The sequence below is a fragment of the Kryptolebias marmoratus genome, linkage group LG16, assembly GCF_001649575.2.
Source record: "Kryptolebias marmoratus isolate JLee-2015 linkage group LG16, ASM164957v2, whole genome shotgun sequence".
Taxonomy (NCBI): domain Eukaryota; kingdom Metazoa; phylum Chordata; class Actinopteri; order Cyprinodontiformes; family Rivulidae; genus Kryptolebias; species Kryptolebias marmoratus.
Window position 1 is genome coordinate 4331326 of NC_051445.1, and position 14807 is coordinate 4346132.

Here is a 14807-nt window from a genome sequence, read left to right on the forward strand (position 1 = left end):
TATATATATATATATATATATATATATAAAATTAAACACTTTACGGGTGTCTGAATCCTCTTCTGTTGTGAAAAGTGGGTAGTCTTTTTGTTTTGGTGCCTTGGGGGTTTACTACTTCATTATTCACCCATTTTCACTCTCTTGCAATAACGTCTGCTTCCCTCTGCACATATGAACAGTTATTTTATCGTCAGTCCAGTTATTGTAGACCTATGACCAAGGGAAGCTCACTGGAGACTGATATGACTTATGATATCATGCTCCTTAATGTATCTGATGGATTTTAATACCTGTAAAAGGTTAATAAGTGATGGTATCATTGGCAGATTGTTTCTGCCATTCAGCCTGAATGTAGCAGTTAAGGTTGAAGCTGGATTTGGTTATTTTTCACACTCCAGTTGCTGCCGTGGTTTAATTTTATTATCCAAGATTAAAATGTTATCCACACCAGAAATGCTGATAAATATATGACCTTTTATTACTATTTCCAGCCAAGGAAAATGCTCACTACACACGCACACAACTGTATGGTTCAAGCTTTTGAAAAATGACTATGTCACTACCATACCAAGAAGAAGACAGCCTTTACTGCAGCTCCAGTCACTGTGACAGCTGTGTCATCTCAAGGCTGCAGAATTATCACAGCGACAGTCTGTCAGAGGTGGGCAATGAGAACTGATCACCCACATCTTTTTTTTAAATGCAAACTTGTAATCTACCCACTGCCAATGTGTACTGACCTTCACTGCAGCTTATGCAGTATTACTTGATAGAGTATTAAAAAAAATTCCAGGCTTGCTTCATTGAACACAAGAAATGCAGAAGTTATTGCAAGGCAGCCCAGCTGTAATCCTTTCCCAGCTTTTTGTTGAAACCTTTCAAGCACAAATCTTGAAGACAGCTTGAAAAATGAACACAGTTTTTACAAATTCAGTTTTTAAACTTAAATTTATGACAGAAAAAACAACAACAATCTGCTCAGTTATTAAAAAGACTTTCCATAAAGGGCCAACATTTTTTTGCTCAGTTTTTAAAGGAATAAACACTCATTTATGGCTGTGTTGTGAATACAGTTTACTTAAATATGATCAGTGGAGGCTTTCAACATTTGACATGTCTTGAAGACCCATGTCATGTGCTTATGTTTTTATTGAGAACATTTTGATCAAATGAGCCAGAGAAACTCCCTGATGCTCATAATCTTCACATTTTGAGGGAGCAATAAATAAATAAATACATAAATAAAATAAAAAGTAAAACCAGTGATCCTGTTAAGACAGCGCATGGACATGCAACCACAGATTTGGTGGAAAACGTCACTCCTGACATGAGATGGAGTTTGAGGTTAACAGCAGGTAGTTTGGTAATTTACAAGTAGCATGTTTTGAACTCAACATCCACCTCAGCATAAATTTATCTGGAATGCACATGGTGTCCAAAAGCCAAGGATAACAATACAACACAGGAAGAGGAAAGCTAATATTACTTTAATCCGACAAGTCTACATGACTCAATCAAATCTCACTTGGGCGTCTTCTGCAACAGAAAAACTTTCTGCTCTTAAAGATAGGCTTGTTAATTGAAGAGAGTAATACTGACAAGTTTATAAATTCTGACATGAGGACAGAACTGGTGCATGCCTGGGAAAGAAGTTAGCATTCTGAAAGTAGATTCGACTTTTCCGTTTTGATTTGGATCATTTTAAAAATTAACACCAAACACCAAATACCTTTACTGAAATACAACAATTATTATTGCCCACCATTGAAAGGCAAAGGTTTTTGTTTGTGTGTGTATGTACATATCCGTTACCAAAATATTTTATGAAACACTTGATGAATTTTAATAAAATTTGCAGATGTACATCTACAACTGATTAACTTTTGGAGCCAACCCAATCTAAGATGGTCATCACACCCAACTGACTGTAGATAACACAAAAATGGCTACAATTCAGTCAATTCTACAGATATTATGCTAAGGTTTGGTGTGGTTGTAGCCAAGAGACATTTATAACAAATACTTATTACTCATTGTGAAAATTATTTCCTTAAAACTTTAAAATAACTGCTGGCATCAGCCCTGTTTGTCTTTTACCAAACTATCTAATAAACCACTAGACAAGTTTTGATAAAACTTTCAGAAAGTTATTATTGGGTTTACATCTACAAATAATTAACTTTTGAAGTCAAACAACTCAAGATGGCTGACACAGCTAAGCAGCATTAGCCAAGTTGGCACCAATAATGATTTAGGGAAGACTGTTGCTGCAGTTAATTTAAATAGCAGTAACTTTAGATCTACAGTATATGGTGAAAAAAGCTGTGCTCCTGCAAAAAGACATAGCTAAACAGCTACATAATCAATAACCCATGACCTGCTTTATAATGGTCTAATAATAATAAAAAAAACAGTTACAGTATGTAAATACAATTCATGCATTTCTTTGCAACAACATAAAACATATTAAACTTCCACATATTATGATTTGATGTCTACCAATGACCCAAACAAGCCATAACAATACAATTATCTGTTTTTCTGCTAGAAAGCAAATATCTGTTTCAAACTCACCCAAAGCCTTGCCATTACAGCTCACTTGCTTTAACCTTAGTCATGCATTTCTCCATGGGCAACATATCATGTACTTTACAAAAATCATAGCACAAACATGCCTGAACACAAATTGTTTCTCTTGAGGATACAAATGTGCATACTTGCAGCAAAGAAGCTAAATAAAATAAAATCCCTGCCCACACAACCGCCTATCTCACTGCCCACATACACACCTACACACACTTACTTACTCCTGGTTTTTGAATTTTTGTAAGGCCCTTTCATTGTCACCAGATGCCCATCTGAACTTATGATATAACTTCTTTCTACAAGGAAAGGAAAATAAAAACACATTTAAACACATTTCACCAAACTATGACCTCAATTAAGAGTTTATTTTCTGAAGTTTCACTTCATATTTACTTTTCTCCTCCCTCTAGTAACATTACAGATCTTTACCTGATGAATAAGTTATGCTTATGCAGTATAGCAGCATTGTACTGCAGGTCTAAGCCTTTTGTGTGCTGTCTGCCAAAAATGTCACAAGCATGGATGGCTCCCAATCTCCTTCTTTCAGCAAGCCTTTTTTTTGTCGTCAGTAATCTCTTTTATGTTGTGCTCCAGCTTTGTTTCCTCATCCCTCGATTCCATCTTCCTCTGTTTGTTTGAGTCCCTTGGTAGGCTTCTCGTTTTGTTTTGTCTCTCTTTCCCTCTAATCCCTCTTTCACATATCCTCTCTTCTCTCTTTTAATCTTTAATCCATCAGAAAATCTGTGCCTTCCTCTCCATTCTCTTTTGCATCATTTTCTGTCTTTGTTCCCCCTGTTTTTTTGTCTCACTGACATTCCTTTTTCTCTCACAGATGGAGTGTGATAATTTCATCACTGTCCTTCAGAAAGTAAATGACACATTCATCGCATGTGGGACAAATGCTGGAAGCCCCAGATGCTGGATGCTGGTAAATATCTCCAGACAAGTTTCTCTGAGCATGCACGCCTCTCTTTCAGCCTCTGTTAAGTGTTTTCTCCTAGAAACTCAGCAATCTCAATAACCATTGATCTATTTCCTCACTTATTTCTTTGCTGGTAGAATAAAAGTTTCTAGTTATTAATTCCCTCAAAAAACAATTTACTAAGTAATGAATATGATCCTACACAGATAAATTGAAGCTTATCGAGTGAGTGCAGGGTGAAATAAGTAATAAGAAGGCCTTGAACAGACTCTCATATCTTCCTCTCTCCTCCTGCAGGTAAATGACTCAATGCTGACAGATGTCCAGGGGGCTGGGCAGATAGCTTCCCCCTCTGACATTTCTCCACCCTACCCTTCACAAAAGTTCATCAACTTACCTGCAGGTAATAAAAACAAGAAGGAAAATACACACCTCTAGAAAAAGTCTAAGGTCCTGTCCACAGAGGAAAAGTGTTTTGTAAGTATGCAAATGTTTTTTGGGGGGATTTTTTCTTGCATCAATACAGAATTGGCACTTTAGGAGCCCCAAAAAATGTTTTTTGAGATCTGGTTTCAAAGTGAAAAAAAATATTTCTCTGAGAGCAATATGTTTTTGTGTGGACAGCCTAAACATAAACTTTTGAAAACAATGTCATAGTCTCACCTTTAAGCTAGTCTATGATCCTATTAATGACAGATTACATGTTTGTGTTGCAGACTCTAGTTGCTCAACTACAGCAAAACCTTTGTATACTGTATTACTGCAATGAGCAGACAAGGCTGTTGAACAATAAAATTGCTTTAAATAGATCAGAGCAACAACACCTTGTTGTTACACCAAATGATCTGAGGCCAAAAATATTTTAATTACTTTATTAAACTCTCAACAATACTAAACCAAACATACATCAAATATGCATTTATAAAAACAAGAAATGAGGAAAGTTTTAAAAGACAGATACTTGTGTATAAATAATTTACCCAGAACTCTTTGAACATTTATAAAGAAAACTCTTCCCTCTGTTTCTTGCTGGATACTCTGCCTGAAATTGTCCACTGTCTGTATATTTGAACTGACACACTTACTGACAACTCCCAGTTAATAGTAGTTAAACTGTTCAATTGAAGTTTCAAACTTTGTATGAGTTTTGCAACTTTAGGAGTCTTACAATCAATTCCAAATGCTGTCACTTTGGTACATGTCTTATTCAGGAGTAACACCACCTTCAAAATTTTATATAAAGTTATCTCATTTCTGTCAGGAGCAGTAGAGCGACACTTCTAGGTGCCCAGAAGTGATCTGCCTTTAACAGTCTCCCTCTGTTCATATCAAAGAGTGGAGAAACTGATTTTATCTGAAGTACCTTACATTATTTCAGAGTCAGTCCTGAATTTTATAGATTTACAGAGGCAGATTAGATTTTTTTGTAGAATTTATAAACTCTGACATGTAGTTGTCTGATTTTAATGTCAACGGTCTTTAAAATTTTAAGACACATCAACCAAATATGTTTTTTTTCGACACAAATATTTAAATACATAAGATTAGAATAAAACAGCTTGATTTATTTTACAATATGAATATTAATGCACACTTTGATTCCCCCAAGAATCCCCCTTTTACCATTTCTCGAGTGTGCTTTACTTTAGCTGGACAAGAGAACAAGAAAAAAATGAAACACCAGAACAGTACTTTTATTTGCAGATGGAAAAACACTTATTAACTCTTAACATTGTTATTCCACCGTTGTTTCTTTATAAACCATTCATGTAAATGTAACAGAGGTGGATTCACCATCATCACCATGGGTTGTGGCACATTATAAAAACAACTCATCTTAGGGTAGTTTTTAATCGGATTTGTTGTTATAAGAACTTTGACCAAAACAGAATTGGGCATATTTTCCTAAACACAGAAGAAAGGTTTAGGTTGGTTTTGAACTGATAACTCCACATTTTTAAATTGAAAGTGTAAATATTTTTCTTAAAAAACTCAGATCCTGAGCAGAATTCAACATCTGCAGACCTTTGAAATAAATATGGCATGTCTACTCTTGTTTTTTTCCTTGACTCTTTGGAAGAAATATTACAGTATTTTAGATTTCCTTTTACTCAGAACAGTCACATTGAATGGGCAGGACTGTGTGGTCTTCAAATTGAACATTATGTATTCCTTTTGCAAACTGAAAAAAGGCAAACTTCGGGTGGTGTAATTCCATAGCTTCAAGTCTGACAAATGGGACCGCAAACGCCATGGTGCACGCCACAGGAAATGAAACTCCTAACTGTGTAGTTATTAAGCAGCATGTCACATTAACTAAATAGAGATGTTTCTAATTAAAGTGACCTTTAGCAGTCACAGTGCATGAAGAGGGACACAAAAAATGTCTGTTTCTTCCACCATGTAATGCAGATGAGTTGTTTGAAGAGGCACTCAAATCAGCGAGGGTTTGGTTTTCGCTGCAGGGTGCTCTTCCAGATGGGGAATGATTGTGGATGCAATGAGCCGGGCCTTTGCTTAAGCTGAGCAGCATTCAAATAGCGATCAGCCCTGATTAGGATGTTACTGCCATGATTTCAGATGCTTCCTCCTTTGCATTGCTATGGAGACAAAGCTCCGAGTTGGGCTCTAAGAATATGGAGACTGATAGCTGCTCATTTATTCAGTGAGCTTCTCTGCTTTCATGTCTTCTTTGCTCCTGATCTACTTCCTTTCCCTTATTTCTTATATTCCTTTTTATATTTGTCCTCCTGGGTCTCTTTTATTTTGTCCTTCCTTTCTACTCTATGTTTAATGCTCTCCTTTCTGTATCACCCTGTCCTCTAGCCTCAGTCATTTCCCTTCTTGTGTCACTTCATCCCCCCACCCCCACCCCCTTTCCCAACCTTGTACTGATCAGTCAAGTGAGCTCTCCCTTTTTTTTCTCGCTGTCTCTTTCTGTCTTTTTCTCCTGGCTGTCTCAGATGGGAGTCTGTATTCTGCTATGTCGTCGGTGGGAGGTCACGCTGGCTCGATCCGGCGAACATTTGGCTCACAGAAACTCCTGAAGACAGAGAACGTTTGGCTGCTGAGTGAGTAGGAGGAGGGGAGTCACGCAGAAGCCACACAGGTTTAGAAAAAAATAATTGCATATGGAGATGGTGGGTGGTACTCTCTGTAAATCATCTACTATCACTCCTATGAGAAAAAAGAACATGTAGGTGTACGCACAGTTGCTGGCAGAAACCTTTCCACTGAGTTTATGCTCCTGTTGATCATCAGTGTTCTTTTTATCATCCACCGCCAAGTGTCTGAGTGTGTGTGTTCATTTATGTAGCATTAGCAAAATAGCTCATGAACCACAGGACAGATTTTAATGAAACACTCAGAAAGGAATCATTGGTTGTACATCTAGAACTGATTAAATTTTGGAGTCAATCCCATCCACCACAGCAAGATACTTGATCAAACACAAAAATGACTATAACTCAGCAATTAATACAGATATTGTACTAAAATATAGTGTGGTAGTAGCTGAAAACCATTTACAACACATACTTTGAGCACAAACTAATTACGTAAGATTTGTTAGTAAAACGTTGACATTAACTATTGGAATCAGTCTGTTAGCAAAATACTTCATGAACTACTGGACTCATTTAATTGAAACTCTCAAAGTAATCATTACATCTACATCTACAACTGACTGACATTTGGAGCCAAAATCACAGGTAATGAGTTTAAGCTTATTTGGTAGTGGCTGAAAATCATTCTCATCACATATTTCAGAATTAGTACATCTTGCATGATGTGATTCTGGCAGCCATCTTAAATTAAAGCTCTGCCATGAAAGGTGGCAGGTCACATGTTTTCCTTCAAGACATGCAGTGTCTTTAATTAAAATTAGAACTCAGACTTGATGTAATGATATCATATTATGGATAGTTTTACTTATTCTAATTGAGATGAATTTTAGGGACAACTCAGTCTTAGAAAGTTGGTACAATTTTAGTGAATGTATTTCAATATTGTCTTTAGATCCACAGTTCGCTGGTGCAGCTATAATCCCATCCTCACAAAAACTGAAGGAGGAGATCTACTTCTTTTTTACTGAGTTCAACAAGACAGCCAGGGTGGATGAGGAGCCATACAGAGCCCGGATTGGTCGCATCTGCACGGTAAAAATTCAGCTTGAAAATGCAGAGAGCCTCTCAAACCTTCAAAGTTTTGTTATGCTGCAGGCTCCTTTTAAAATGCTTCAATTTCCCCTTTATCATGTGTTTGGAGTCTTAGCATCAGTTGGGGTTTAGGAAGCCTAATCAGCTGCTTCTCAGTGTAAACAACTCTTTTACTAGCATTGTGAGATGTGCCAAAGGTAATAGCATAAATTATTTATGCAGTTAAGCATTCAGACTATCATGGAAAAATCTTCTGAGACTCAGTGTTTTGACAGAAAAAGCTCAAAAGAAAACCCAGAATTAAACAACAGGAGCTCCTGCAGCAGAAAGACAATGCAGCGCTCTTCTAGAATATAGTGTTTTGACAAGTGAAATGTCAACACCACACACGGTGTGGTACTGTATATTAAACGAAAACATTTTTTATATGCTGTAAATTAATCTAAATTGAATCTTGTGCTGTAGGGCTTCAGAGTGCTTCTGCTTTGCTTTGGGAACAAACTTGTGAGGATGTTTCCTTTCATGAAACTTTGCAATCAGCAAAGTCAGATGAGGTGTTTTCTGATTAGCTGTGAAAGGCAAAACACCTGCTGCTCTGTGTGATTCACGACTCATCCTCTCATTTATTCTCAAATCAATGAAGTCAGATGGAACGAAAAAGGTTAAAGAGGAGTGTTTATATGAGGTGATGAATGACTTATTCAGCCATTTGTGGAATAATTTTGTTTGCTAACTAAGATCTTTTTGTTTGTCCTTCATAGCCTACTCTCTGAGAGGTACACAAGAAGACAGTGTCTTTTTGCCCCAGTGTGTTTAACACATAAATAAGGTTCAGATCAAAATTACAATCATCATCAAAGAAGTAAAACATATACCTGGTTTTGTTTTGGTCTCTAAAGATGAAATTAATTCTCCTGAGATATTTATATTACATGCTGTATATCTGAAAATTGCAGTAAATTCATATTACTCCATATATTATATGTTGTATTTTCCCATAATGTAAATTTTCCAGTATAAGGTGATATAAGCTGTGAAGGTCATTGGAAGCGATATTAGAGCTTTGGAGATTTTATAGCTGATAAAAAGTATTTTAAACACAAGTTGATCTTTCGCCTGCTCCTTTCTGCAGGGGTGGCTACAGCAAACAAACCTGCATGAAAGATTTGGTTTTATGCTGTCTGAACTTCCTGACTCAACCTGAGCTTGAACCTGCATAGCTGCAAGTTATGCTGCTTGGTTTTCAAAACAGAATGTGAAAATAGTGGATTTTGATATGTTTAAGAGCACAAAATCTAGCTTCCACATCCCAGTCTTTATAAAAATCTTGGACCAATTTTGATATCAAAGTTTTGAAAGGAAGATGGAAAATTTTATTTCATTTTCAAAATGGGGATTCTTCTTCACAGCATGGGTTTAAAGACAAAACTGTGTCTTGGCAGCAAAACACCAAGCAGGAGTCTCAAGGAGTTTGGGAACCTCACTGCCCTTGTATGACTTTGTTGCAACAGCCCTCCTGATTTTTTTGTTTGTTTGTTTGTTTGTTTTTTCAGGTGGATGAAGGAGGAATCAAAGCTCTGCTGACAGACTCCTGGACCACCTTCATGAAGGCACGAGTGATGTGTGGTGCCGGAAACACTCAGCAGCAGTACAACAACATGAAGCAGGCTGTGGTGCTGACAGCTCAGGACAAGAGGGCAGGGGTCATGTATGGCCTGTTTTCCAATGCATGGTGAGGTTTTAACATATAAGCCCTAGAAGTACACCCAACAGCTTGGATAGCAAAAATATGCATCTTCAGTGATATTATATATACATATGTGACTCTTGTCCACCCGCAGAATACTTACAAAACACACCCAACATACATGAAATTCTTTTGAATTTAAAAACAAAGTATTTTAACATTGTGAGCTTTTTATTGAACTTGAATTTTGACTCAGATTAAGTAATGTTTAAGTCTTATTTTGAATAAATAAATATTGTTCCAGTTATATCAGCTGGGACAATGTAAGCACCATTGTCTTATAAAAATATGGTCTATTGTTAAAATCTTTGGCACACAACCTTTGTGTGTGTAACTCATATGCTCCTTCTGTGACTGAGTAGATTTCCTTCAGCTACTAAAGTTTTCTTCTATAGTCCAAAAACACGTCTGTTGGATGAGCTGGTGTTTGTTTGATTGAGCATCCCTGGCATTTGCATCTTGTTTTGGTGTTTTGGTGTTCGTGTCATCTCTACAGGATATACTCCACCTTTTTACCTGGTGACATTTTAAACAGAGCTCCAGGCCACTTTAAACAATTTAAACGTGTTCGGAAAAAGAAAAAAATGTAAAAATTACACGATTACACAGGTCCCCCTGTTCAAATGTTTGTTAACACAAATAGTTAATCAGCCAATCACATGGCAGCAACTTAGTACATTGAGGCATCTGGACATGGTAAGGATGATTTGCTAAAGTTCAAATCGAGAATCACAATAGGGAAGAAAAAGCAGTTAAGTGCCTTTGAATGTGGCGTGCTTGTTGGTGCCAGACAAGCTTGTGAGTGTTTCAGAAAGTGTGAATGTACTAGGATTTCATACACAACCATCTCTACAGTTTATAGAGAATAGTCAAAAAGATAAATAAATCAGTGAGCAGCAGTTGTGTAGATGAAAATGCCTTGTTGATATCAGAGGTCAGAGGAAAATGGTCAGACTAGTTCAAGGTTATAGAAAGGTAACAGCAGCTCAAATAACCACACGTTACAACCAAGGTCAGAATACCATCTCTGAATGCACAGCATGTCCAGCATTGAAGCAGAAGGGCTACAGAAACAGAAAACCACACAAGGTGTAATTCCTGTCAACTAAGAGCAGGAAACTGAGGCTACAGTTCAAAAAAGACGTAAAATTGGACAATAGGAGATTGGAAAAACTTTACCTTGTCTGATGAGTGTGGATTCACTGGACCCCAGTGGGCTCCACAGCCACCAGATCTCAGTCCAATAAAGCATCTTTGGGATGTGGTGGACTGGGAGATTATCATCATGGAATCCCAGATGATATAGTTCAAGCAACTGTGTGAGGCTATCATGTCAATTTTAACAAAAATCTCTGAGGAATATTTCCAATACCTTGTTGAATCTATGCCATACAAAAATCTAGGCCATTCTGAAAGTAAAAGGAGGTCCAACCTGGTACTAACAAGGTATACCTGAAGTGGGTAAGTGTAGGTGAAAAACAATCTGCATTATAATCTTCAGCTTGAGCAAAATTTGCAACTATTAATGAACCTATCTGCAGTTTTCATAGTTATGTTTGAGCTGAGATAAACAATTGTGTTTGAAGTCTGAAGGTGATGATATCACTTTACATCTTCCACATCTCAAAACACAAAGTGATTATGGTGGGTTTCTTCAATTGCTTTTCAAACTACAAACACAGGCAAAGTCAACAATTCAAACAAATTTAAATTCAAGTTAAACTGTTTTGCTTTAATATTCTTCCAAGTTGTTGTACTGCCCTTCTAAACAAGTCTTAAAAACACTAAGAAATTAAAAGAAAAAAAAAGGTTACTAATTATACACAATGTTTTCCTCAAAGGTTATTCTGAATTTGTACTATAATTAATAGAAGTAATTAAAATATTAGCTTCAAACACAGATGTCCCCAGATTTTAGGTACTAATTACTGTCTCAGAGTTGAGAATTTTCTTTTGCATGTTTCTTTTTTCCTTATAATGCTTGCCTTGTTTACTTCAAAGGTGTATTTGTTCTTTTATCATCACTGTTTCAGGGGTAGAACAGTGATTTGTGCCTATTCTATTGAAGATATTGACCAAGCCTTCTCTACTTCAAAACTGAAAGGCTACAGTAGTCCATTCATTGGCAGTCGCCCTGGCATGGTAAGAAAATCCTTTTTGTTTTCTCTCTGTGTCACGATGCTGAAAAAAAATGTGCAAATGCGTGAGTCAGCCTGTAATTTAGAGACAAAAAGACTGAATTGCTATTTTTGAAAAGGGATGAGTTAATAAAAGACAAGCAATTTTGAGCTCTTTGTCCAAGGATGTCTTACTCATTCAAGAGTCCGTCCTGATGGGAGTAAATTTTGCCACTTCTCTCCTCAGTGTGCCCGCAAGAGCCCCTCAGCAGCTGAAAGTCAAAACAACATCAAAAACCTTGGGGTGATCAGATACCACCCAGAAATTGAGGATGTGATCCGTCCTGTTGGTGTGGCTCCACTTGACCTTCCCACAGATGACCAAATCACACACACGGTGGCAGATATTGTCCTCGCAGTCAATGATGAGCACTACAGCGTCCTATACCTCGGAACAGGTATGTGTTTGCATAAATCTACAAGTATTTGATTTGGCATTAATAGGTTCTTTATGTGAATCTTTTTCTCTCTCCTGAGCAACATAATACCATCATGTTTGTATTATTGGGTGGTATTGGCTCATTGAAATGTGGTATATTACAAGCAGAGACAAGACATAGAAGACGAATGTTGAAGCCATAAAAAAGTTGGCTGGCTGCCCTACAATTTTTAATTCCTGTCTTAACACGTAAATACAAGAGAGATTCACCTGATAGAAAACTACACTTAAGATTATTCTTTTTCAGGTCTTAATTTTTGTTGATATATGTAGTGTTTACCTTGCTGCTGCATTTTTTTTATACATTTAGACATACAATTTGAGGCTTAAAAGAGTGTCATGTTACTGTGACTGTCAACATGACAGGCTGATAGTGAGTTGACAGGGTCTGTAGCTGAGACATTTGTAGCCCCACATCCAATATGGCGGTGCTCAAACAATAGACACTTTGGCTTCAATTTTGGTCAGTGTAAGTTAATGGAGTGGCTTTGTTAATCTTGTGTGTTGACCTTAGTCACAGAAATTGTTAAATTTAGTTCTAGGAGTTGTCTTTTATTGAAACAATTAGTGTCACAGCTGTAGTAATCAGAAATGCCCATTTTTATGACACTTTGCTAACAAGAAAATTTGGAATATATTTTTTCTTTTAGATAGATTTTTTTAACAATAACAAAAAAAATGTACAAGCTTGGGTAAAATATTAATTATCTCTCTTTCACATTTATTTTTATCCTCAGCTGGTTTGCAAATGCTGTTTATAAAAAAAAAGATTTGATTTAGTTGCTAAAACCAAACAAAATAGCGAATGAGCTCAGGAGAGACTTCAGACCCTGTAGAGATACACAAAATGTAAATTGTCTCTTTGGCCAAAAATGCATTTTGCAGCTGAAAGCAGGTCCAGTCTTTCAAAGAGGTTCAATGAAACATTTTAGTTATACCACTAAATTATCTGCACCTGCTTATTTTCTTGTAGCTTGAGGAAAATCCAATTTTCTCTATCTGATCAACAGTATTTGCACAACAGGACAAGTGAGACTGTAGACTGCGTATTAGTGCTCTATCAGCTGCAACAGTGCAAGAAAAAAACAAATAACAAATTAACCTCAAACATTACAGGCATTATGGAGCTAAATCTGCAGTTTATGTACTAGATAGTGGGAGAAATAGGAGGCTTTTCGAACATGATACAAGGTCAGTATTTCTTCAGCTCACTCGCGGCTCTACGGATTCTCGGCCTTCACAACATTGCTTCTATTTGATCAAGGCAGTAACTCTGAGCCACAGCTGTCGCTCAAAGCAGTTAGTCTAAATATTGCGATGAGCCTCAGGGACATTACCATGGCAACCACCACAAGTCGTATGCTTACGCACCGTATGTTTGAGTGTCTTGCCACCCCGAAGTTCACCATGAGATGAGTGTTATCTTTCTCATTGCTACAGTGGCTCTATGCTTGTCACTTATCAAGGCTTTCTGGGTTAGGTATATTTCTAATGGACAGAAAATAAGGTTAAAGAAGACAGGTTGATGGTCTCTCTCTGTGGGTTTTTCTAACTGTGTCACTAATAAGAAGGAAAGGGAAAGATATGAACAGCCATGGCTCTTTGTGGTGGCCTAAAAAAAAGTAGAGCAGTTTGACACACTGATGTCTGAAGCTAGGAGGACAAAGTTGAACTGGAAATCAAGGGTTCCACAATTTAAAAAAAATGCTTAATTTTTCTGTACATAAGTAAAGTATTGCAATCTGTAGATAAGTGTTACAAAAGCATTTTATTTTCCTCCTGTTTGATATTGCATCGTTTTCATTCCAGAGCACACGCTATAAATATTCACAGCTGGATCCAAGTCAGTCTAATCAATCTACATAATTAATTTGAAAGAAGCTCTTGTATTTGTGCAAATGATGCAGAGACGCTTCCTTTTCAAAATAAGACAGTCTTGAGTGAGTGAATCAGAGAAACAACTTGTCTGAGAATCTACATCCATTTAAGGAGTCTAAACCAATCAGATGAATATTTCCTTTGATGAAAAAGATGTTTTTTTGGCAGATTGAGGAAACTGGTCCTCCTTGGTGGAAAAATTCAGCAAATTTGTTAGAACTTTGACTAAAAACAAAAAGTTTACCCCATCCCTACCCTATTTCACCTTTATTCATCCCCATCCCCTGTTTCATCCAATTCCTTTTCCCAGTCCTTTAATATTTCATTTCATTCCTCCCACAACCCTTTTCATCCCATTCGTCCTCCAATTCCTACCCCATTCTTCCCTTCCCCTCATCCTTCATCTACACCTCTTTTCATCTCTCTCATCCTCCTCATTCCGTTCCATCTCTTCTCACTTACAAAACTGAACTCCTTTGAGATCATCTCACCTTCAGCGAAGATTCTCCAGAGGGCCATACAGAGCAGGTCCAGTCCACAAAGTCTGATTCTAATCTATCTCTGCACAGTTCAGTCCAGTACTTCATACTTTCTCACCGCTTTCATCCTTCATCCTCTCTTCTGGGGGGTCCTAAGCTGGCCAGAATGTTTGCTCAGCAAGACAGAACCCCCTGCTGAGAGTCTCCTTCCCAACCATTAGACTCCTCAGATGAGATTTAACCTTCATATTGACTCAATCTCCCATCCACACTTCCTTAACTTTCAATAAACTTGTGAACTCATTTTGATGTGTTGCAGCACAACAACAATAACACACAAATTTGGAATAGCTAAAAAAAAAAAAGGTACATTGCAGATTTATCTAATAGGAGCTTAAGTCTATTGATAGTTGGGCATACAG

At 37.1% G+C, this 14807-nt stretch overlaps 1 protein-coding gene across 1 annotated transcript in view; it reads left to right on the top strand.

Annotated features, from left to right (window-relative positions):
• Positions 1 to 14807, top strand: part of si:ch211-113g11.6 (uncharacterized protein LOC559008 homolog) — a 37484-nt gene that overhangs the window by 14569 nt on the left and 8108 nt on the right. The window contains exons 4-10 of the mRNA XM_017428557.3: positions 3419 to 3514; positions 3806 to 3911; positions 6472 to 6579; positions 7526 to 7665; positions 9219 to 9397; positions 11446 to 11554; positions 11777 to 11987. Coding sequence (XP_017284046.1) covers positions 3419 to 3514; positions 3806 to 3911; positions 6472 to 6579; positions 7526 to 7665; positions 9219 to 9397; positions 11446 to 11554; positions 11777 to 11987 — 949 coding nt within the window. The remainder of the gene's footprint in view (positions 1 to 3418; positions 3515 to 3805; positions 3912 to 6471; positions 6580 to 7525; positions 7666 to 9218; positions 9398 to 11445; positions 11555 to 11776; positions 11988 to 14807) is intronic.